We start from the raw sequence: 26,499 nt of genomic DNA, 5'->3' as shown, positions 1-26,499 counted from the left end.
CTAGATTGACAATTTAATGCAACATTGCATAATAATTATATAGGAAATATGAAATCTTCAGCAGCTTGTCTACTTTTCACTCTTATCTGCGATCTATTATACTCTGTAGTCCCATAAATGGATATAAAGAAAATGGTTCTGATTTTTTTAAGGCACCACTAAAAATGCTTATTAAATCTATAATGATGGGCCTGCTGAGGATAGGGCATCAAATGCACAAGTTCAAGGATAAAATGTCATGCTGGGCCAGTGTAAGACTTGCTTGAATTTAGAGAAAGACTAGCCAGTTCTTGATTATCATAGTTTCATTCTGCATTTGTGATGTATTTTACATTGATTTATGGTAGGTTGAAGAAAATGATGTAGAATTTCATTTGCAAGTGGGAAGTTTCAACAGATGAGTTTTTCTTTAGGGTAATATTCAGAGTAGAACAAGAATTAGTATTTATGGCATTTGTCAATCTTTAAGGTATGTCTGTGAAAAGAAATTAAACCACCCAAACTCCCTTTTTAAGTAGCTTTTGTATTTCCAGATATCTTATTTGCTTGATAAAGTGTTTTCTTCACTTCATTTGTATGCATGTTAGCAGTGTCTACGCTGCTGGCAGTTTTAACTGCTTGCAGTCTCCAGAGAGAAATGCTTTCACATTTTTTGCACCTATGATCACTGTTTTCTTGTCAGTCGTATAGGCTTGACTGCAGAAGATGATTGAAAGTTGTTTTACTTGCTCATGCTGCAACAGGTGATGGGCAAACAAGGGGTGTACCTACTGTGCTCAGTAAAACATGTCGTCAATATTCCATGAGAAGTGTACTAACTGACGGGTTTTACTAGGCCTGTAGAAAAAGTTCGTGGGCGAATGTGTGAAACTCTGGAATCGTTTGCTCTTTGTGGATAATTTGTACATTAGATATACAGTCGCAACCACTTAAATGTATAACCTCGGGGTATAGTAAATCTTTGCATTTTAGTGGCACTTACCTCCACAGGGATTTCTTTCTATACCCTTGTCATAAATTGGTTTGAAGCAGATGTGTTCATTAATTGGGTCTAATAATGATTATAATTTATTCTCTCTCTACTGCCTGGGATTTTATTCACTATAGAGTAGTCATTTTATGAAGTGCTCCTCTTGAAGGGTAGACTTGGTGAGGCTCTGTCTGGCAAATAACTGATATACAGAAGTCTATCCATTTCAGTACAGGAGCACTAACATTTGATAAGAAGGATCGGCAGGATTGGGTCCAACAGTTTTGAATATTGTTTTGAATACAATAAATTTTCTGTGTTTTCCATATGAGTTTAAGCAGTCATTGATATGATATACAAGAGCTTTGAGACTTCTGGGTTTTCACTGGAACTGTGGATACTTTTATTTTCAACAGCAACAAAAAGCCTGGTTGGCTCAGATAGTGTTCTTTGAATAGCATTCATGTAATAGCAACTTGGCACTATGTATATTTGCTTGAAAAGACAATTGATGATATTTTAGGGTTATAACAAAAAGCTCTTCTTAAATACATCCTTTTAAAAAAATTGGCTGTATTTATCATGCTCAGAATCTCAGCCTAAAAGCTTTTATTATTGTTAAGTCAAGCTCTTACACAACTAATGATTAGTAGAAATATTTCTGGAACTTTGTTTTACTTTATTGCCAATCATGATATTTGATTTTAAACATAAATGTTCTCACCTTGGTTTCATCCTTGCTCCTTTCCTCCTCCTCTCTGCTGCAGTCTTTGGTGATCATGTTGATTTCCACCCATTCCATGAGTCTTTTTTATGTATGTGCCATTTTCTGCACCCAGATGTTTATGTACTAAAACAGATTGTGGTTTTTGCCTTTTCCCTGGGTAACACTATGACATCTGTATTTAGTTTTTTGCTGCTGTTGTTGTTTTCAAGTGTGTGCTGCCATCTATGGCATAATTGTTGAAATAAAGCTGATACAAAAAAGATGTTTTATTAAAAGATTATGGAAAACAAGATCTAGCTAGTGGAGGAGGTATTGTAGGCCAGAGGTCAAGAAATCTTGTTTCTTTGTAGTCCCAGATCTCACAGCAAGCACAGGTGAAAGTATACCATTTAGAAAATGAGTGGCTTCTAGGAGTTAAGTTATTCAGTAGATTTATTTATGCTGGACATACTGTCAGGGCAGCCTGAAAATTAGAGTAAGCTTGCTTTGTCCTTTAATCCTGTAACACATTCCTTTTCCTTCCCCACTGCCTTTTATACGTCCTAGTGCTTCAGCAGTTTCCAAGATCTGTTTATTATATCTTTCTTCATTTGTTTTTTAAAGCTTAATTTTAATTCCTTATTCTTTCCCAGCATCTTGTTAACTGGCTTCGTGCCTCTCCTCTGTGTCCAGGTTTCACTCCTCCAAGATCCCGTCAGAATGCAGTGCTGAAGATCAGTCCCCATTCTCTCTCTCTCTTTCATAACATTTTGATACTTGATATCTATTTTAGAGTATACATTTATTGCAATACATTTATTCAAGTTGGTCTGGAAAGCACTTGGAGAAGTAAATTTCTCTATACTTTTATGAAGTGCCTGTGCAGGCATAGAAGCCATCAGCTTTTGTCTTGATACTGTTCATAACGCTTTTCAGCTTGCAAATTTTTGACTAAGGATTTTAGCATCTTACAACCTTGAATAGGGTTAGGTATATGAGTTCCTGGCAACCAGACTGCTGTACCTTTAAGTTAGGAGATGTGACAGATCAACTATGTCTTTAGGTCTTTCCTCAGCAAAAACAGTGTTGGAATGGGTTTATATTTACCCACTACTGCTTAAATGCATTCTTATAACACAAGACATTAGAATCAAAAGGGAAAGTTTAACCTATATGGATGAAGTGTTCTTAAAAATATCTTCTGACATTTTCTTCTTATTGCTGAACTTAGAAATTGATCTTATTTCTCAGCATCAGAGACAAAATGAAGAAAAAAAATCAATGCTGAAGATTGATCAATGTTTTTCAAAACTGACTTAATAAGATAAAAATCAATGCAGCTGTATTATTTGCCATTATTTTATCACCAGTATCATTCAAACATGGTAATATTTGATTCTTAAGTGTGAAAATATTTCACTTACCTCTTACAGAGGCAAAAAAACTTAAGAAGGAGGGATTTATTTAGTCAGACTTTGGTTTTCGTTTTAATCCTGATTTTGGAACTTTGAGTTCTGCAGAAACTGAAAGCAGTTTTGTATTTTAAGTGCCAGTATATAATTGTTCCTTTAATCACAGAGACTTAAATAGAACAAATAATTACTTGTATTTGCAAATTATGAGCTCTGATCCTCCCTTCCTCCTGCAAATAGCAGTTCCATCTTGCTTGGTTGAAAGATCTGTACTCAAAAATTTTGAGATAATCTTGGACACCTAATTCCCCCCATGGCAGACTCACAGTGCTTTGAATTTAGACACTGTACAAATGCATTAGCTGATTAACATTTTTTGGCAAAAATGTGTTATTTGGGGGGTTTTGTTTGGGTTTTTTTTCCCAACAATCATTTCCCTTTTCTGCCCCCAATAATATTAAGATGCCTTACTGATTTATTTAAAGTCTTAAAAACTGTCTTGTGTAATATCAGAGAACCAATCCCTAAGCCATGAGTTGAGCTTAACAGTTGAGAGTTTTTTTAAAAAATAATTTGCATTTTAATATTTCTGTTCCTGTTTACTTGCTGCCTTGGATTTAGCCCTTCTTGCTCCTAGTTTGAAATTTCTCTTAACAGCTGAGGGGTAAAAAATGTTCTTTTAGGGAAGAAAGTCAAGATACTCACATAATCACTGGGACATGTGAACTGGGATTTTAGGGAAGTATCAGACATTGAAAGCCTCCTGATAAAATCCTGGATATTGGCAAGTCTCTGGTAATGGCATCTTTTGTTTCCACAATTTATTTCATAAGCACCGAAAGACAGCTTTCTGCATAAATTTCTATTGAATTAAATCCCTATCTGTAAGCTGGGCCAGAATGTCATAAAATAAGAAATGCAAACCTAACAGTAAGTAGACACAGTTTTTGAGAATACAGGACTTAATCAGGTTCTCTGTCAGGCCAGCTACTTTTACCTCGCTTTTTCATATTCTTTTTCTATTTGATAAATGCAGTGAGTTTGCTCCTCTCCTCAAGTAGCTCTGAGCAGCAATATGTACATTTATTTGGAACAGACAGTCTCATCCCTTCATTCTCTCCTTCATCATCAGCTTCATTGTAGACAATATCTGCCGTTGCATAACGAGAGAGTCTGTACTTGTACCTCTCTTCTCCCTTTCCTCCTCCTCCTGTACTGTGAGAGAGAAGTAGAATGGCATATTGCATAGCTAAAAGGTTATGAAGCCTGAATTTGTTACACCTCTGAATTTGGCAGGCAAGCGTTCACAACCACTGTAGAAATACACGGCTCATCACCACATGAAGCTGGACACCCTGAGAAGATAGATGATATTGGATTGGTTTTCGTGTTGCTCTGCAAACAATCAAACAGGCTTAAGCTATGCAATCTGATATTCTCTAATTGACAGCTTTTCCAAGGTTCATTTGTTAACTGAGAGCATGACATGTATTGAAGTTGTTTCTTCATAATGCATTTGGCATTAACAGGAGAAGCTGTCGAATGCCTCAGACATCAACATCTCAGCAATAAGATACTCTGCCTCCAGTTTTGACTTTCTAACTAGTGACTTTGTATTTGTAAGGGCGTTTGGAATGAGCATATGAGAGGACAGGACATAAGAAAAAAGCTTAAATATGTTCCCCAAAAGAAAATTTATGACAGTATTTTTGCTGCTCAGGACATTTACCTGAGTTTTATGGTTCAACTGTTCTTTTTTCTTTTGGTATAAAACCTTGGTTTCTTGCTTAACGAAGTACTCACTGAATACTCATTGGGTTTCAGAGAGCTATTTTATTTTGGTAGATTAGTAAGTAGTCATATCTGATTTTATTTTTATAGTGGTGAAGAATTTGTGTGTAAAAGACATGCTCAAGGGTTTAACTTGCCTGTGCATCCACAAGAGAATAAAATCAAACCCCAAAGAAACCTCTATTTCAAGGAATCCTAACCTTCCCCCAGATAAAACCCATGATTGTTTGAAAGAATAAATTACTTATATGGAAGAGACCAGAGGATGATTTCTCCACTGATCTTGTCACTGGTTTGCATTTGCTGTTTTCTTGTAGCTAGTTTTCAGAAACACTTCCTTAGTTTCTTAGAACACAAATTGTACCAGAACTCTTAACATTCAGCTTTTTAAAATTTTTTCATTCTGTAAAGGATTTCCATGGTCTACTCTTCCTTGCAAGTGTTGATATGCTGATACGTGGGAAGGTATTCACACAGGGTCTATAAGTACTAATTAAGAGCTTGGTCACAAAACCATCATCATTAATAGCTGCTGCTTCTCCACCATCCCATGAACTTGATAGTTACAAGGTGAATTTATCTTAGATGTACAAAAAATGTGTTTTATTTTCACTTTGTTGTTCTTAGTAAGCATGTTACTCTAAATATTTAAGTTAATTTCTCTAGGACTTAGTTAAGTTTCTGCACGTATTCTTCCTTCTGGGAAGAGTACATGCCTGGAGAAGAACATGAAATTTTACAGATGTTGTCAAAATAATGAAGGAGTTTCAGTGGTGCTTTGACTAGCATTGTTTAGGGAGTGAAACACAGCTGTTTAGATGAGGAAAAAAATGAATGAATGGTTCAGGATGCCTTCATTTCACAGGAAAAAACAGCCTAGCTTTGACAGAAGTGCCTCTTCAAAAAATGCCAGGGAAAAATGAGCAAAGCCAGTTTCTGCTGAGAAAAGCCCAGAAACAAACTTTTTGAAAGCCCTGAGGTCTGGAACCTAAGCATGCATCTCTTTTCCCTCTGTAAACATCAATGGCCTGAATTCCTACAGCCAAATATTCCTGAGCCTTTGGGGAACATTCTGGACCTGTCTCCATCTAAGTACTTTCTGCTTCATTTGCAAGGTCTGTTGGCAAATGCCGTGGGGTCCCTGGTGAGCACTGACTCCAGAGGCCCTTCTGTCTTGCAGGGCAAGCACAAGCTGCGTGTGGACACAGGACTGGAAGGCGCCTGGTGTGGCCTCATCCCCATCGGGAACTCCTGCGAGAGTGTGACCACGACGGGCCTCAGGTGGAACCTCAGTAAGTCAGGCGCCTCTGGGATGGTGGGTTTGACGTTATCCTAACTGCACATTTACGCCAGCCTCACCAGTGTTGAAGGGCCTTACGTGTTTGAAGGTGGAACATGGCATTGAATCCCTGCCAGACATTTTTTTCTAGAAATGAAGGGGTTTTTTAAAAAAAAAGAAGATAAATATATTTAAACCTTAGATATCGCAGGCAGAAACGTGTTTTGCATTTGGGAGTCATTGTGCTGTTTAAATAGAACATTTGTTGAGGTCATGATGCATTACCATCTTGATACATTGGCCTCCAGGGAGGGGAAGCTGCGAGTGCCTAAACTCCTGGTTATAAGCCATAAAGTTAGAACAGACAAATAATAATGTGATACAGATTATTAAAGCTACCTCACTTCCCCTGAACTGCTTTGCATATATTGTCTGTTTGTCAACTCTGAATGAATAGATCTTTTTCTTATTTTAAAGTGGGAAAAGGTGCATTTGATCTAGAACAGGGACAGTTGTCTGTAGAGAAAGGTTTCTTGACCCAAAAAAATTGAAACAATCTTCATCCTCCTGCCCCCTCCTCTCACACTGAGTCATGCAGGCTGTATTCACTCAGGAAAATGGCGGGATATTTTAGTTAATGATTCATTAAAACTTAAGAGAAGCGAAGCAGTAATTGAAAGGCTCTGGTCTTGCAGTCTGATTTACATTGCCAGACTTTAGAGCCATCCCACACAGAAAGGGCACGTGGTTCTCACAGTTTGCAGTGTAGTGCTTTTGTTGGCTAGTAATGAATCTGAGGTTGTCCCACTGTGCCAGCCAGCAGCACGTGTGCTAGTCTAGGGAGTGTCTTGTTCCACTGAGAGTCTGAACATGTGCAGTTAAGGAGGTGGTAGGCACTGATGATAGAAGATATAAATGTGGCATTAATTTCAGGATGTGAGAGACTTGCCAGGTGAAGAGCTGTCTGGCTAGTGATGTCTTTCTCCTTTTAAACTGGATTGTAAGACCTGAATGTATTGTATAAGGGACGTTCTATTAATTTGAAAAAGAGTCAAATATTTTCACTTCTACTGATAAATACAGTTGACAAGTAAGGTACTGAATCTTCATCTGCTCATCTCCTGTTGTGCAGTGAATTTTGTGGCTCATTGCACTGAGGGACTACCCATTTCTCAGTAAATGTTCTACCCTCCAGAGTGAAGTGAAAGAAGCTTAAACCAGTCTCATGTTAACGAAGGGAGCATCTCTGATGCCTGTGTCACTTAGCAAAAGGCTACTGTGTGGATCAAAATGTGATAGATATTGTGAGGTTGCAGTCCTTTCTTGTGGTTTTGATGCGTAGTTTAAAAAGTTATTTTTCATATACATCAGAATTTTTTTTACTTTAATGACATAAATTTCATCAGATTTACAAAGTGCTCATTAGAAAGATGGTAATTTTAAAGATGGTCTGTCTGCTCCCACAAATGACACGGCTTTGTTACTACTAAATTATGATTGCCTGATCTGCGGAAGCTAAGGAGGAAGGGGTTGCGAGTCTAGCTGTGCCAGCTGGAGGGGAACGCAGTGGGAGGTGCAGTGGTAACAAATACTAAATTTGTCCCTAGGACTGGGTTGAGATACCAGTTTCTTCAATGTTTATCATTCTAGTTATACTGTAATAAACTTCTTCTGGTTACTTAGAGGCATAGCTAGATATGGAACTATGGGGATTTTTATTACACTTAATTCAGTCTTTTTTTTTTCTTTTTCTGGGGGACAAAAAGGTATTTAAGTGACTGTTTCCTACTTGTTTCATGTTAACACGACACCACCATCACTGCTTCTCCCAGTCTTTATTGCTGTCTGTTTCCAAGAGGAAACTTCAGCCCTTTTACAGTGTTTCCCTTAGAGATGTGTACACTGAGCCCCATTACAGGATACACTTTCAGACCCAGTATTCATGTTTCTCACAGGTCGTAGTTCCTTCATTTATTTCTCTGCATATCATCACAGATATATAAAAACAAAAATGATCTGGTCTTCCTTGAAGATGTTTAATCTATCTGAGACACCAAGGTCATTACAACCTGAAACTGCTCTTGTGCCCACATGACTAGAGCTAACCTTTACTCATTCAAATACAGATTTTGAAACAGGTTGTTGTTCAGATACTGATAAAACAAATTACATTGTAGTTGCATCCCCCAAAAGGGAAACCAGTATCTCAATTACAGCATGTGGTTAGTTGTGACTTGGTTGGATTTTTCCCCTAATAAATAACCCTTACATTCAGGTAACCCAAGTTTGATACTAGCTTTTGTTTTGTTAATAACTTCTGCACTGCCTGTAGTTTTGCAGTTACTTTTAAAAATGTTAGTCCTTCTGTAAATTGTGATGGAGAAGCAAAGGCTCACCTGGGAAGAAAAGGGAATAAGAAGATACTGAAGTGTGACATGGATGTCAGCATTGCTGCTGATGGCTGTCAGTGGCAGAGCTTTCCCTGTTTATTCATTAATGGCACTCTGAGCACACACCTTCATATACATCAATTAATAAAGTGGTTTGGTTATAAATTCATTTTCATGTGTAAATCATGAAAGAAATGGAATTTTTAAGCCTAACATGACACGAAAGGCCTTTTTCTCCAGTTTGTTATGGTATTAATTGAATATGACCTAGCAACTTTGATTTTAAAAAGTAATTTTGAGTCCTCAAAGTATTTGTTTTAAGTATCTGAGTGGTAAACTAATTCCAGAATTTCAGTTCTGTCTGAACAGTCAAAAATGATGCGTTAGGTGAGAGGAGAGCCCTCATTTTTGCAAACAATAATTTCCAGCAACTCAGAATTCAAATAACACTGCAGTACAAGAAAGAGCTGGCTTTGCATCAAGGTTTTTAATGTCTAACACCAATTTCTGTCTGAGCATATCTAGATTACTCTGCTGATTAAAATTTGTAAAGCCTTCAAGGGGTAGTCAGATGTTATCTGTGTCTAATCTACAGGTGCTGTCATGAGAGTTCATAGTTTCTGAATAGAAAAAGACAAGGATAAATACCTAAGACAGAAGCTGTATTGGAGTTGAGAGTAGGCTACAAAAGGTCTCATTTCAGTGGCTGAATTGGATAAACCTGAAATCTGTAAATTATTCTGCCAGCAGAGAAACAATGATGTCTTGATTATATTATTAATATTGCAGAATTCAGTATTTTTTGTGTGTTTGTGTGAGGATGGAACGTGTATGCATACCTTTATGCATGCTTATCTCAGTTATTTGCTTGCACGTGGCACAAACAGAACTTTATTTTAGTTCTCATCTTATGGGTGAAAGAACTTGAGGAAGAAAGTGGAAAATTGATTAGAGAAAATATTTTTTATCCATACTTGCTATTGTGTAGCACACATTCAGAACACATTATAAACATATTCTTTCCACTCCCAAAGGGATACAAATCTTTGCTCTATTAAAATCTGATTTACAGCTCAGGAATCAGATAATGCTTTATCTGATTTGACTTACCTGGCTGCTTGCTGATAACAGCTCTCATGTCTAATAAATAAATAACAAAAAATCCAATAATGCCAGAACTACCCAGCATTCTTCATTAGGTCCTCAGTGGTGCTTTCATGGAAGGTGAATAAGAATGAAGGTAGAAATCAGCTGCACCGCTCATTGAAGAAGATGTGGGAGGGTAAGGTAGGCTTTTCTAGGAAATGGTTACTTTTCTAGGAAATTACTGTAGAAAATAATCTTGCCAACTAGTTTACTCTTCATCCCTATGGCCTTTGATATGCTGTATGTCATACCTGTATTGAAAATGCCAGCACATATACATAAAAACTGAATGTGTATGTGATTGTGCTTTCCAGATAATTTTCATGCAAATTTGCTTCTTTAGGCAGGAAGTTAAATTGCTGTAAAAAGCTACCATCCAAAAGAGCACCACTGTCATTTCACTTCAAAAGGCAATAGCAATAACAATGGGAGCAGGACCTTTATCTAGCTGTAGCAACAGAGCATCCACTGACTACTAACTTCACAGGTAGATAAAGAGGATCCAAAATCTTTTTGATGCTGTTTACATTGTTGGTAAAACCGAAATGTTTGCACTGTTTTTTTCACTGTTTTACTTCATTGGGGTTTTGTTGACATTGCCTTGTGAATGGAACAAAAAGATTACAAAGGCAGTGGGGGTTTATGTTTTATGAGAATTCAGAGTCTAAAAGACAAAAGAAAATTAGTAACTCCTTAAAAAACATCAGAGGGTAAGGGACTCTTCTGGAAAAGGCTGTGGATTAAGATGGGCAGGTATCTGTGTGCTAGTGAAGCTGTTTGTATAAGCACTCTGTAACCTGTTTCATAGCTGAAATAGTTTATATGGCACATTTTGCTGCCCCATTTCATTCTGACTGAGGCAAACTAAACAGCGCTCCCAGGACTAGCTCTGTTTTCAGTAGCAAAGTAAAAAGCTTCACAGCTGGATTCCCTTTTCCTCTGCTTTTCTCTCCTTCCCTCCCTTCTCATGTTCTTCAGTGGTAGAAGACTCCCAGTCCATCAACTGGGATCTATCTTCAGAGCTTCAGTGATGTATTTTTTCCCTTATTCATTACAGCTCTAAAACCCTGGGTAGGGTGTGGTGACAGAAATGATGCTGCTTCTCCCAAAGCTTCAGGTGGTTTTGACCTTTTGTGAGCTATTTGCCTGCAGGAGTGCTGCTGTCTGCCTTCCAGGGTCACATCATTTATTACAAGGCGAGGCCTGCTGAAATACTTTTCCAATAAAGCAGATGTTCTGATGGTGGCAGCCTGGCATCCCACTGGTTTACTGCAAGTCAGCAAAAGCAACAATGAGGGCATTGCTTAGCATTGCATGAAATTATTTCGAACCAAAAAGACCATTTGGCATACATTAAAGGACTGATGAACACAGAGCTCAGTTGTGCTGGGCCCCTAAAGCTGTGTTTCCGTTTTTTCCTGAACAGCAGCTTGAAAACTCAGTCAAACTTTGTGAAGGGGCTCGAAATGGGGATTTGAGGTCACATGTTCAGTCCATTTCCACATATTTCAATGAATGTTTGGAATTAGTGGGAGGGAGATTTGGTTCCAGCTCTTCTTTAGCAAGGTAGCAGGGTCCTGGCATTCACTTTGGAGAGGCTGCTTTAAGGTGATAAACAGATACGCTCTTCCAGATCACACTGTTGGGGCAACATTACTGCTGTAGGACTCCACTTACGGAAAGATTCATGTGAGTATCTTGGTTCTGAACTAGCTCAAACCACTTCCAGGGGTAAGTTTAGCCCAGCTGGATGGTTGTCTTTAATGGGACAAAGGGAGTGTATATTCCATACTGCAGTGATAGGCAGTAATTGCCAGGAAGGGATAGAATAAAAAAATCTCAGAGAGACTTCTCCAGCACAGCTGTGCACAGAGCACATGGCTCTCCACAACCGAAGTAGTACCATCCTGAAGTAAACTGGAGACACTTATTTATGTCTAGCTCCATTGCCGTGGCACATTGCAACTATAGAAACTAATTTCATTATTAATATAGAGGTGAGAGGGTTGTCAGGAGAGTAAAATGCTGTTCTTTCCCTTGCATCCCATATTACTTCAGTCCCTCCTCCTAATGGAAATGTAACCTGGAGGTATGAGGAAATAGGTGCTCTGCTTCAGCCCAGCTTTGGTGCAAATAATCATCATCTCTCTGGTGGCAGTAGATTGGTGAGAATACTAAAGTCACATGAAAATCAAAAGCTACCTTCTGCTACTGAAGGATATGAGTTGTAAAGACGAAGCACCTTTCTGGGGAAGAGAAGGATCTGCAGAGAGACAGAGAGCTACCATTTAGATTGTTGGGGGTCCAGAGTAATTCTGTGGGTTTCAGCAGTGCCTCTGAATTTTTATCGGTGAGTGCGGGGGCAGAATTTGTCCAAGAAAGAGACCTTTGAGTTTATACTAAAGACATTTAACCCTAAAGGCATTCTCATCCGTCAACCTGCCCATATGGATACTGGGAAATCATCTCATTTAGACAGTGGCAGAGTCAAAGCTGAAACATAATGGTGTACTTGAATGAAAGTCAGTGAAAAATTGGCCAGAGTACAAATGCTCGTTTGTCATATCCCTTGCAAATATACTTTAATTGTTTTCATATTTAAATGCCCAGAATCAGCCATAATAAATGTAAATGTCACGCTGCCGAGAGATTTCCAAAAACAAGAAAGCTCTCTGAGGCATGTGGTGAGTTATTGCCAGTTCCCAACGTCTCTGCAAAACCACAAAAGGGCAAGGACCGGTAGGAGGACAAATCAATCACATCTGTCTAGAGTCTCCCAGAGTTAAAAAATGAGATGCGTTTGTCTGTGGTGACTCAGTTAATGAACAAGTGTGCTATTTAGATTTTGGAGGGGTGGGGGGGTGGTGTTCAAGTTGGTAGGTGTTACCGTTAAGAATTGACTCCTCCTTTCCAATTTGTTTATGGACCTTTTCGTTCTGTTTATTTTTAAGTATATACTGGTGTATGTGATTGATCTCTTCTCCCCAAAAACATGACACTGAGGGAAATTATTTCCTCTGCAGTGATCTATTCCTGTACCTTAATGGCACACAGTTCTGGCTATTCCCTCTACAGTGTCTCAATTCTTCATTCGCTGCTCCCTTTGTAAACATTTTGCACGTTGTATCTGAGGGAGCCCTGGTGTCTCCCAGTTTTTGCCTCTAGATGTTTGTGGAAAAGAAGAGGTGGATTTTTCCTTTCTGTTATATGAAGTTCTGGAGAGGACAAAAGTCTGGTGGATGTCGTCACTGACTTTTTTTTGTTGCATGCTTCTAAAAAGTTATGTTTTGATTGTAAGTTGTTTATGGCATCCTGATGTGTAATTAATAAGCCGTTAACAACTCACTGTAGTGAGCGTGCTCTAGAACTATTAATTTTAGATGTACATACTAATTACAGACCACTAAGCAAATCTGTTGTTTTCAGGTGAGTTGGAAAATACAAATTTCTGATAGATGAATTTATGTCTTGCTGTAGAAGCAGCTGTGGCGTCTTTTGGGCAGTAAATACACATGGGGGAGTCAGGGCAACAGCAGGAAGGGGAAGAAAAAGACAGAGAGTGGCAAAACTGGGATGTGAGGAGATTGCATTTGGGATTAGAGACATGTTTTGGAGAGAAGAAAGGACAGATACCAAAATGTGGGAAGATATGAATACAGAGATTGAGAAAAGGATAACAGAGGTGTTTTAAGTAGACAGTTGTCATCTTCCCTTTTGAAGCACTGAACTGAGACCAAAAATTCTTGGTTTTGTTATTTCTCTGCTGTTAGCAATCTCCCTCATTTTCCACTGCTGTCCAGGCATAATAACCTACTTCCACTGTCAGTAAATGGGTCAGCTCAAGTGATACAGGCCTGTCCTCAGGATCTGCCTGGGTATTGATCCAACAGCAAAAGATGGTATTAGACATTTGATTTGAAAACAGGAAGGAAGACTTGCACTCTTATGGCTACCAGTTCAAGACTCTGAATCAAGGAAGATCAGAAAGAGATAAATAAAATTAAGTAGTGTTTTTGGATGTAATCGTGCTTATAGATTCAGGACACGGGCATCATTCAGTGTCCCAGGTGTATTCTCTGGGAATTAATCTGGAGCCGTAGTCGAAGGTGCAGGTGTTCCTCTCCCGCTGCAGAAACTGGGAGGAATAAAGTGAAGTGCTGCTGAAACGAGGGATTTTCTTGAGCTTCAGGCAGTTGATTGTCTGGAGTTTTTACTCTATACAAGTACTTTAGCTACTTGCAGGTTGGTTAGCCGTTCGTTTCTTTTAGCACTTGAGCTGAGCTATCAGCATCCTGACATTCCTGAGAGCCTTGCTCTTGTAAAGCACAGGATACTCCAAAATGAAAGCTGTGGTACCATCTTTAAGATACCCACTTTTGACATCAATGTGTCTGTGCCTTTGCTCTGGAACAGTTTAACAGGTGCAATGGCATTATCAATTCTGTTGCAATGAGCAATGTACAGAAGCCCATGAGGAATTCAATATGCATGCATTCAGTGCAGTTTAAATCTATGAAGTAAATAAGGCATAAAGCCCTGTGATGAATCAGGGCTCAAAGTGTGTCGGTTAAGAAAATACTATTTACTGAAAGAGTCTGGCCTGCTTGGTTAATGTGACTATCATTAAAGGATGAAAGCTAAAGAACCTGAATTAAAATTTCACAAGCAAACTTTAATTCTGGCAACCCATAACTCTCAAGTCCATGACTCTGCAGCCTTAGCATTTCTTAAGAGTCATCTTCTGTGTGTATCGTATCCGAGTGAATGTGGGTCCATGTGCTATTAACAGGTAAACTGTATGTAGCATGTCTGTATCAATACAAGTCTAGGTCAGTATGTGGTAGCTGAGTTTCCTGTGTTACCTACATTTTGAAGCTTTTCCTTGTATTTAATAAGAAAATATTGATAAAACTAATGAAAGCTTTCAAACAAGTCCAAATATTTTTAGTATATTTTAAGTGGGTGGTAATATATGTCATAACACAAATAGTAAATCCAAATAAATGGGGTGGAAGGGGTATCAAGAGATCTTACAATCCGTATAGCTTTCCTATGGCATCACTCCTGAGGAACCTAAAAACAGGTTCCTCTTTTATAAGCTTTCAGTGTTGGGGGTTCCTTCATAACAGCTTCTTCAGAAGGTCTGCTCCAATTAGAGATTTTTTTTCCTCTCTGTATTCTGCAGATACAGTATGTGATGAAAATATTCTCATGCTGTTAAGCATCAGAACATGGCATTTATAATCTAATTGCCAATAAGAAATCTCAGAATTGTACATTTAGGTTTCCCAAGCGTAGGGCATAACTCTATAATTTACGCAGGCACCAGCAATACCACTATATCACCACTGATTGGCATGCCACTTAATGATGCTGTTTATAAGACAATTTTCTAATCAGCTGCGTGAACACTCATCAGGAGCTTGCTTCTTGATTTAAAGCAGAGGAGTTGGAGAGAAAGATAGGGTTTGTTTTGCTTATAAAAACAAACCAGGAAAAAAAGCAAGTTATAAAGAGAAATATCAGGGGTTTTTTTCCATTTTATAAAGCACTGAAGCAGTTAAAAAAAATTTTTAAAAAGGCAAAACACAGTTATAGAGAGCTTTGATATCATGAATCTGGATTTAAAAGCTCAGTGTAAAATTAAAAGCTGTGGCATGAATGAGTCGGTATTGTTCAGGGTATTTCCTTTGTGTATTTTGAAATTGGATGATGATAGCTTAAATGTTAACATTCTGGGGTTTATCAGGTATTATATTTCCAATCATCGTTTAATAATAATTCTGTGATTTGCTATTGTAGATAGTCTGTTGGGTCTAGTCAGTTGAAGCTGAAGCATGGTCAGTTTTCCATTCATTTCACATGTCAAATCTTAGTTTTCATCCTAATAAATTTAGCCCACCCTCTCTCCCACTCAAATAATAATTAATTTTTCCTTGCCTTTTTCCTATCTATGTCATTCTTTTGTTCTGTAATGGACAGAATAACTTTAATTTTAAAAATGTCATCTAAAACACATGTAAGCTGGGTCAAGCGTGTCCGGCATGGAAACAATTCATTATATGACTTAAGATGATTTCACAAGATGAGCTTCAGGTGACCTGCACAATTTATGAATAGCTTTGGTACACACAAATAAAGTACCTCTTCCAAATTTATCCCCAAATAATTATTGTAAAACACTTGTAGACACACCTTGCCATCCTGTGGTCTGAATATCCAATGTATGTTGAAGAATTCGTGTTTTATGAAAACATTAGAGCTTAATACCGAGGTTGTGGAATTAATGGGAGAATTGCACATTGACTTTCATATTAGTATGTTAATCTGGAGGTGCCTCTGTCCCTTTCTTCACTGAACTAGGGTAACTTAAGCCCCCGAATCATCAGAAGATGTAGGCATCCATGTATTTTCATACATGTGACTAGTTCCATGAAATATAAAGGGATTATTCAGTGGGTAAAGTTAAACATGTGCAGAAGTACTTGCTACAAGTCAAACTCTGCAGTGGGGGTTATAACCTTCAAAAATGCCTGAAATGGCTTTTCTGTATGTAAAATAAGGTGGTAGTGACTTTAATCTCAGTCTCCGGGGTTAGCTGTCAGTGCTGGTTCCTATTTGAATATCTCTTCTCACTCACCAATGCTATAAAGCTCCCTTTTCTAGCTCTGCACTTTTTTTATGTATTGCTGGTTGGCTGTAGTAATTTACATAAATTCTTCCTGATTTTACTGTTGAATGTCTGGGCAAAGTATGAAGAGATGGTAAGACAAATGACTTTCAAATGTTTCTCGCATCTGGCTTCCTTACCTGTAGTTCAACAGATGAGGTTTCCTACCAATACAGCTGTCAGGTCCATGCATCAAGTAAATTTTTCATATGAGGATTCTGGAAAAAAGGGTTCTGGATACCTACCAGAATTTTAAAACAATCATAAAGCTTTCATTAAAATAGCCAAAAGCAGTAGAATATGGTACATATCTGCATAGTTGTAAGAGAACAAAACACCCTGGATAGAGTGAATCAACCACAGTGGATCTGAATTATTTTTTTTACAGCGCTAAAAATTTGACACACTTTTGTGGCTTTGTCTGCCATATGTAAAGTAAGATTTTCAATCGACATTAAAACCGTGCATGCAGCCAATGCAAGGCATTCACTAGGGAACAGGGAAAATTTTCCACATCATATTATGGGCTGGAATGTATGAAATACTAACATCAACATAAATCTTAGCTGTACTAGAATAATTAAGTATTGTTTGGTTTTTATTTTAAAATATAAAGGGTTGCTGTGTTTACTTTTTAACATTCCAGAAGCCTGCAAACTGGTTTTTGGCAAGTGCAAATCAACAAATGCTGGCAATACTCTGAAAGACAGCTTTCTGTTGTGAGCTAATGTAGAGATTTATATTGCTCATTTGCAATGTACAGTAGGAAGGTTGGTTGGTTCTTCCGAGCTTGTGCGTGCCACTTTCTCTTTGCTGCTGCCTTTTGTTACCCTGTGTGTTTATGTTAGTGTAGTTCTAGAACAGACCTGGACCGTTTAAGACTTGTCTTGGATTTGGGGGAGCTCTCCTGCTGGTAATTAATTTTACATCCCAAATACCTCAAGCAAATATTGTTGTCAGTGAATCTTTAGATTAGCTTGTGTTCCTTTTAATGCCTCCACAATTATATCACTGTCCCAGCTGAAATCACCTCAGAAGAATTTTACTCCGTGTTGTGAAATTCACTTTTTCCAGTTTATGCCATTCCCTAACTTCCCAGGGTAATGATTCCCTAGATGTTTGTCAGGCTTGGTTTTGCACCCATGTTTCCTGAATTTCTCTTCCAATTTTGCGGTCTGCTGCCTCTGATGCCGTTTTCAACAAACCCTTCAGAAGTTACTAATAATGAAGACAGTCTTTAAATAAAAAACACCAACAAAAAACTTAATCATCATCATGGCACAGCACCACTTGATGGCTCAGTGGGTAGCACACCAGGCTGGGAATCCAGCAGTAGGGCTGGAACACATCATTAGCTCTCATAAGTATACTTTCTCTCTTCTCCTCATTAACTCTTTGAGTCGGGGACTGTCTGCTACACTGGATCTGTACAGTGCACCCTTTCCTGCCTGGTAGTCACATACTACAGGGATAAACATAATTAAATGCAATTGGGAGATGACTTCTGGAGTTACAGGTGAAAGTTAATACCATGGAGTGATTCCTGATTTTACATAAATGCATATTCTGTATGTGTTAGAGGCTGCATCTGGATTATTATCTTCAGAAATTGCACTGTGGAAAGAGAAGAAAATCATTGTTTAACATACAGTGCCATCTAGAGAATAGGTTGTGCAGCCTGCAGCTCATACATTTTATGGGGTTTTTTGATTGGTTTGTTTCTTTTTTGTCACAGCACAGTTGACATTCATGGCTAGAGAGTGTATCAGAAGTTTTTACGGGATGCCTGCAGAACTGGAGGATAAGGATGAGAGTTCAAGAGCCCTGGGCCCTGGCTGAGCTCTTGCTGAAGTGCTGGTGTGCAGTGCCTGCTCGCTCAGCTACTGCTGCTTGGAAAGTTGATTCTGTCACTCAGGATACCCAAATGGAAGGTGGTTTGTGTGCTCACCCACTTCAGCTGTAATCTGCAATGTCCATAGGCCAGGCTTCATCAACAGCACCCATTATTAACTTTCTCTTAGAAACCTAAATATTTGGGGGTTTTTTGTTTTAATGTTTTGGGGGTTTTTTTAATATAACTATTTTTTTAATATAACTATTTCTAGAAATGCTGCAGCTGCAGCTAACTTTCCTAGCAAGCACATGACCTACTACAGCAGCCTGACAGGCACACAGAGGTGGAAAAAGGAGGGAAGGGACCAGAAAGGAAAAAGTCCATTTGGGATCCTGTTGTGAACATTAAGTACAGTAAACCATCCTGTCAACTGTCCCCTCTGATTAAATGTGAGGGAGAAGAGGAGGGTGTCCTCCTGTGTTGTTACCTGAGCACATGCTGTAGAGAAAACTGTTTAGTAGCGGTTGTGTTTGCATGGTTCACTGGTTGGAATGGCAGTACTGGCATTGCAGAGAGACTTGAATTAAATCCCCCAAATCTTTAGAGTGCTCTTCAGACAAACGTTAATTTTGGTGCAGAAAGCTGAATATGATAATATTTTTTTAAAAGATGGAAGAGATGAAAGAACACACAGATATCACTCCTTTCACTCTCAGGAATTTGTGTAATATAGCAAATTAAGTTATTGTAGTCACTGCAGAACAAACTGTTGTCTGTCCTCTTTTGTCTAGCTTCTGAACATTGGAAGTTATCTGATCTTTAAGCTGTTACTAGCTCAGGACCCACTGTTCGGCATCTTCAAATTAGTGGGGTTGAGAAAGAGAAATGGGAAAGAAGGGCTGAGAATGAATTCTGACATCCAGGGCAGATACAAATAATTTTCTGGCAGGGGATCGTGCAGAGCAGAAGGAGGAGGGAAAAGAGAGGGGGTTTTGTGTGGGGTTTTTTTTTATAGTTCAGTGTGAAATTCAATGTATTTAAGGTAGCAGCAGAGATAGACTAGGAGGCTGAGTGTCTGAGACAGCTGAAGTTGTGCATTAAATAGAGTTTATGAGACTCCTCTGCCATTTCTCACCTGCACTGTCACAATTGGTACATGTGAGTGTGTAGGTGAGTGGGGGTGTATGTAAATAATAATTCCTCTTTATTTAATATACATTAAACATGAAAAGGGACAGAAATATGAGTTAGCAGAGTGCTACAAAATGTGAAGGTAATTATGTAGTAGTTATCCTCAACATTTCCATCTTTAAAGTGGTTTTGAACTGCTTAAGTGCAGCAGTTACTGCAGACTGTGATTAGATAAATGGATGCAAATGGTAATTGTAACTGATGAATGATTGATGATGGCTTTATATGTTTATCATTATATACCATTGTAAACACTTTCCTCCTCAGCAAGGATGGACCCTGTATGCAAAATGATGATGTATTGAATATGAATTCAAACTGTAATATTTTAAAGAATATACAGGGCCAATATTGTAGGGTAGGATAACCACAGAGCTGTTACCTGAGCCACTGGTGAACTTTGCTATTGATATCAACAGGCTGAGCACCAAACTTCTTCCATCTGATGTTCAGGGCCTGCATGCAAGTGCAGTTGGGATGGTGGGTTAATAGGAGAGAGCTTGAAAGTGCAAATGGGGAAGTTGAGCACTGTTGAATGATGGCTTTGGGTGGGGAAGATCCACTGATCAAAAGAAGAAGATGAGATGCCGTTTCTCTTCATTCTTCCATTGCTTCTCACAGCTCCTGCCTTTCTTCTCAACTTTCCAGTGTCCTGTTGCCTCAAGTTAAAGTCAACCTTTGTGAATTTTGTGTGTCCTGTAGATCATTAAGGTCTATAAAATATTTACAATGCAGTATTTGACAGCCACGGGAGTGAATGTGTACACCCTCATTGTAAGACCCATATGGGACAGAACAAGTATGTGTGGATAATTGGAAGAAAATGGGAACAAGGAGACAAACAAGCATGTCCCTAGAAAAGCAGGGTGGGGTAAGAGGTTGTATAATCTGAATGACAGTATAATTCTGTTTGATTTGTCACCTGCCATTTGCTAATTATTAATCACAGTAACAACATTTGGTAGTTAGATTAATTTAAAGGGATTTTTATTACAGCAGCTTGATTTTAATATCAGCCCTTTGTGTATCATACAATGCAAAAAGTAACCCGTGGTAATTAAATTACAGGCTAAGTCTTCATTCTACATAAATTGTTCTATTCACTGAGGAAAAAATAAGCAGGATATTACCAAAGAAAAGCCCCAGATCATTAGCAGCCTCTGCTCTGTGCTCTGTTTGCTTCACCTGCAGTGCTGAAATCTGTCTGTTATTTTTCCTATGGCATTGTAGAACTGACATGAACTTGCCAGCTTTTCTGTCGTGTACCTGCCCATGGGCTTGTATAAAAGAAGTGAATTAGGTTCTGTGTTGCTGACCTTTTAGATGCAAGGGAAATAGTAGTCCTCTTTGCTTACACTTCAAAGGCTGCCAGGCTATTGTCTGCATTAACCTTTGTGGAGCACCCTGATGTGATTGTTACCCTCACCAGCAACACAGGTGCCAGAGAGAATTGAGAAGGGATAAATTGGAGGTGCCATGCAAAACAGCTCAGCTGAAGACATTTTTCTCCTGCACTGAAGAGAAGGTATTCTGTATGTGTTTAACTACTTAGCTGGTCTGTGAGTCCTGTAATTTGCTTAGCCAAACAGAACTTCAAAACAGATGGTTTCTAAATTTGGGGAAAATAACCATTTCAGTATTTTTTCCCTGTGCTGTCTGCAGTTATGCTTTAGTACTGAAATTATTTGAAAATTAAACCGGAAAATAAAATTGGAATCTTTACCAACTGAATACTAATTTCAGGAACTTACAATCTTTAGTATATGTTAGGTTTTCATCTGCACATTTAGCCTAAGATTTGTTTATGCTCTGATTTAGTGTTTCTTGCTGCTTACTTGCATAAACACTACCAAATCAGTCAGTCGGAGCCACCAGCGTATTTAGCTCCCAGCTGCATTTGCTAATAAAAGGAAGAATGACAAGTTCCCTCCTTTGCAGAGGAGGAAGTGGAGAAACATAAGGAAATAATTCATTGCACTTACATAGCACCTGCCATCAGCAATCTACATAGGCACTTTACCAAAAGTAAGTGCATTACCTTATCTAGAAAACATTTTTGTTGTGAGAAACTGCTTCATTCTCAATCTCTTCATTGAGGAAACTGAGTCACAGAGCACTTGTCTGGCCTGAGACTCTTAAGTACAGCTAATCAAAAGGTAGGAATTCTAGTATCCTGGGCTTTGGGATTGTTCTTTATCCTGACAGAAGCAAATTAGGCCAGAGGACATTGTTTGATATTTAGTATTTTTTTAGGCTGTATTTAATATTATCATACATAATTACTATTTGCAAAATGTATCTAATGAAATCATATTTAGAAATACTGCCTTTCTATTGGAACACGTGGTCAACTGCTGGTCATTTTGTGTGTGTCCGTCCCTGAATGAAAAGAGGTTGTGTTGGTGTGAAAATGGAGTTAAATTCAGTTTCCTAAAAACTCAAGAGTAACATTTGGTCTCTGCTTTAACAGCCCTCTAACCATCAGTTGTCAGTGTGAAAAAGTGCCTGCATATACTCAGGTAACCTTTGAGATAACTCGTTGCTCAAGAACTGATATTATCTTGGGTTGGAGATTACTAGAGGGAATTTTAGGGATATGACTCATTTGATTCTTTACTCCCTCAGACAAGCATCCCATGCAGTGCACAGCCGGACTCCATCGTGCAAGGCAGAGCTGGGCTGTGGAACTCTGCCACAGGATACTGTGTGGACCACAGATATAAATAGATTCAGGAAAAAACTTCACAAAATAAGGAAGAACGATCTAGTAAACACAGTGATACAGTCTCCACCTCAAGAGATCCATAAATTTACAGGTCCTTTGAGGAGGGGTATGCAGAGGGAAATAGCTCTCCATATTGCCCCGTCTTTGAAGTTCTTTCCTAAGTACCCATTATGGACCATTGCCTGAGGCCCCTGTGTTAGTGCCCTACTGAAATCCTTGAAAGGACAGCAGTGGCTGCTTTTGTGGTCTTTTGACCCTTAGAGTCTGTAGCTCTATTTCCTCCTGAGAGAGCAGTTATCTTCTTCCTTTGGGCTTCTCTTGCAAGCTGTTTTGTCCTCTGTCCAGATTAGGGACTCGTTGTTTCAGTTTTATTTGCCCTTTCTTGGACAGAGGACTAGAACTATACACCCTTCTTCAGAAATCATTCCCTCATACAAGGTACTGCCTGTTCTGTGGCAATAACATGCATTTATCTCTGTTGAAAACATCTAACCTGCCACATCTTTTTTAACATCTCTAGGCTCTTTCTGCTAGTACAGTATTGGGCCGCTGTAAAATGCAGCCTTTGATTGCTTGCTAAATTGTCAAACTCGGTTGACAATTGAGAGTCTGCCTCAGCATTTTAATGGTCTTTGGCTGCAAAGGTTTCAGAGGAGGACTTTTGCTCATTCACTTGAAAACCTGCTTTCTAATTGGGGTTTCTAAAGTTGGCATTGTAGATCAGCAGGAGTCAATGGAAGTGAGTTTATGGGCCCAAAGCATGGAGTCTCAAGCAGAGAAGGAGTTGACTTCCCTTCTTACTCCCTTGAGTTTTGAGAATTTTTAACAGAGAAAGCGGTTTGGGTTGGTTGGTTGGTTTGTTATAACAGAAAGCTGATGTGATTGCACCTTCCCTTCCAGAGGCCGTGAAGTAAATACACATGGTGCAGCAGGGCATGCAGCTATAAGGGTGCCTAAAATCTTGAGCTGTAAGAGTAGAGGTACAGGTAACTGAAAGCAATAGCCATATTATGCCTTAGGAAGGTGATCTTTCATTAAATACTCTCTTTAAGCTGTGGCTGCTGACCACAAGTGCATTCATAACAGCTCACCTGACAGGTGGAAACTCTTTACTACTTTCCTTAAGTCCTCTTTGAGAAACAATTAAATCGACTTCGAGTTCTCTTCAAATTCATCCTGTTTGTATCTTCCCTGATGTATATAATCTCTACTGGCTCAGAGGGAACACTTTGGGCAGGATATAGCCGTGAACAAGGCTTCTGTCTAGCTCGTGTTGCTTTTAGAGCTATAGTTTTTATGTAAATCAGTTTTAGGACTGAAACTGCAGATTAGATGTTCCATGGGTACATTCTTGGCATGTTGCATCACTGACTTGAAAGGTAAAACTACAGTATAATAGCCACTTGATGGTGCTTTCTAAAGACTGTAATGTCTCTTTATTTTGCTGCAGATATAGGAGCAGCTGGCAGGAGCATAAGGTTGCAGAATTCTTACCGCAGCCTTTATAATTCTGTGGCTTTTATGCTACTACATAACATTTATATACAGGATTCTGGGAAAGGAAGGTGAGTGAAATGTATTTGCAATGTTGTAGTAACAAAATCCAACATTGACAAGTTATATTTTATTCTGGAAGAAATGCCACTTTGGGGTTTCATCTGATGTCATAATTTGCGGCTTGATTGGTCGTTCTTGTGATCATTGGCCTGTTGTGTAATAACCAAAATTTCAATAACCTGTTTGTCTTGAACTGACTTGTCATGAGTTTACATCTAAAAATATTTCAACTTCAAATTTAGAAAAGTCATTGAATTATGCAATAGGAAGCAAAATGTGTTATTTTTCACATCTTTGTAAAAGATCCTGGTATTTTAGCACCTTGCTTCCAAAGAACATCAGGTGGATGATATCCTTCACACCCATATATTTAGCCATCACCATGCAGAAGAGAACCTTCTCTCTTCAGTCTGATTCTTTATCAGATGCTTTGACTAAAGCATTACAGAACTAATGTAGGAAGTAATTGAAGTAATGTCCAGCAAAGTGTTGTGAATTTTTTCCATATGCAAAAGGGAAGTATTACGGACATTAGTTTTGCACTTTTTTTTTTCCCTTGGGTCTGAAACCTGTGCAGCTTGTTCTCTACAAGAAAAGACAAAAAGAGAAAGGAAAAGAAGAAGAGGGGAAAAAAAAAGTGTCCTGTGGATGGAGTCATGTCTGTAAGTGTAGACAGGACTTGTGTGTGTGTGTATATATATGGGATATATGGGGTAGTAGATTCAGATTATCAGGGGCACTTCATTATATAGTAATCGGAGGAATCTACCTTCAGGGAATTAATGTTAAATTTTGTTTTGAAGTAGCTCATACCTTTCTTTTTGCTCATACTGCCTAACTGGCAGAAAGCTTATTCCCCAAAACTAAGCCCCCGAGGGTAAATACCTAATCATCCCAGGTGATCAGCAGAGCCGTGATTGACCTTGAGCAGGTACAGTCTCTAGTCCAAAAGCGGTGCTTCTGATGTAACTTTGCCTTTTTGCGGTGTTATTTCATGTTGCATGAGTTCAACCATCCACATCCCGTATCTGCCCGTGCTTTACGTTTCTGTAGCCTAAATTGCTCTGTCTCCTCACCTTTTAGGTATAATCATATATTGGAAGAGAAATAGCCCATGACTTGAAAGTTACAAACGTGAATGTTTCCCAGTCTCGTGTCCTGGGCCTTACAGAAACGTAGGGAAACAGTGGGTCCTTTGTGGCAAGCAATGGCAGTGCTGTGCTCGGCAGGATAGTGAAAAGTCTTGGATTTCGGGAATTGAGCCCCTGTTGGAAGAGTGATATGTAATGAGTGACGTGAAATAAGTGAATTTTCCCATGTGATAAATTGAAAAGAAATTGATGGGAAGAGATGATGCAGAAGCTCCTGCCCTCTAATCAGTGGTTCAGCTAACATACGGTTCTAGCAGGAAATTTCCAAGCTGCTGATTGTATTGCTTCAGAAGAAAAATCATCCCATTTCTTGAAAACGCAGTGTTTTGTGTTGGAAAGAAAAATGCATTAAATTATGGTACTTAGTATTTTAGACCTTCTGCCTCGTCAGATCAAGGTTTGCTGGAGCTCATGATGGCTGATTCAAATATATAGTTTCTGCTGTAGCCTGGAGATGACATTTTAGTCTCCACTGTCGCTAATCTGGCTGGGAATGACAATCACAGTGATAATTACATGGGAACTCCAGAGTCTCAGAGGCAAAGCAAAGCAGATTCTTCTCCGTAGAGAGTGTGCTTCTTGAACAACCAAAAGCGACAAATCAAATCCTCCTGTGTCTAACTGATGCAGGTCGCCTGATACAATTGGATGACATTTTGTATCAAAGCAAAGCTAATTATTAGTAGAATTGTATTGCCTCGCATGTTTTAGTTTTGGAACACATACATATTCATTATTCTGTCTGCTCTTGAAAGACTTAGCAATTGGTTATTACAGTTAGATAATTACTAAATACATCCTGTTCTTCTGAACTTGGATGAAATGCAGACTCGGGAGCCAGCAGGGAATACTCAGCAAAACTGAACTGTGCTAAATCAAAAACTGATGAGAAAGTACTGCTTTCTACAATGCACAATTTCACTTTGGAGAACACTGAGCTGAGATGGTGCGGGGTTTTATTCAGCACTGGTTGCGTGTGATGACGCTGTGTTCCTGCGATGTGAGTGTCTGGGCAGCAGCATGTAATTCTATCTGATTGCCTTGTCCTTGGCTGCTTATAACATAATAAAATGCAACATACAACGTCCACAACAGATGCAAACCATCACGAATGCTCCTGATGTGAGGATGGTGGAAGATCCGTAAGAGTGGACAATTTATTTGAGTAATGGAACCATCCATAGTTCAAATAGAAAAGACACAAATGCTTCTTGGAACGTATTTGGTGTTTCCATGCATACAGTCAGTCTTTAGGGGTTAGGACAGCATTTCCCTGGGGAAATATTCTAGCTATGTCAGAAATGCCTAGATTAGGGGTGGTTTGTTCTTACCTTTGAAGTTGGGAAGTTACCAAAATTACAAACCAGAAAAAAGAGACTTCTGGTGAGATTGGTGTCCCCTATCCTGTTATTACTCCTATTTCTGGTTTAAGGCTTGTTTGTCTCTCAAACCATTTGTACAGAATGTTACCAGCTTTTGGTTGGCTGTGTATTTTTAAGCCCTAAATGAGTAAATGCATGTGCAAGCATAGGTGCAGTGAAATGTTGCCTATTAAAAACTGAACTCGTAAAAACCTGTTCTAAAAGTAATAGACAATCAGCATCTTCTTTTATAGAGGAAAATCAATTTTAAAAGAAACAACTCTGAATATAATTAAACATCGTAAGTCTGGTTTAT

At 38.7% G+C, this 26,499-nt stretch overlaps 1 protein-coding gene across 2 annotated transcripts in view; it reads left to right on the top strand.

Moving 5' to 3' along the window:
- The window catches only part of TPK1 (thiamin pyrophosphokinase 1), a 321,339-nt gene that overhangs the window by 252,788 nt on the left and 42,052 nt on the right, over nucleotides 1–26,499 (top strand). For both annotated transcript variants that reach the window (XM_074892034.1, XM_074891961.1), the window contains one exon: nucleotides 6,060–6,171. In XM_074892034.1, the coding sequence (XP_074748135.1) occupies nucleotides 6,060–6,171 (112 nt within the window). The remainder of the gene's footprint in view (nucleotides 1–6,059; nucleotides 6,172–26,499) is intronic.

The sequence above is a fragment of the Strix uralensis genome, chromosome 1 (assembly GCF_047716275.1).
Source record: "Strix uralensis isolate ZFMK-TIS-50842 chromosome 1, bStrUra1, whole genome shotgun sequence".
Lineage (NCBI taxonomy): Eukaryota > Metazoa > Chordata > Aves > Strigiformes > Strigidae > Strix > Strix uralensis.
Note: the sequence above shows the minus strand (reverse complement) of the source record. Positions and strands in the feature narration are given on the sequence as shown.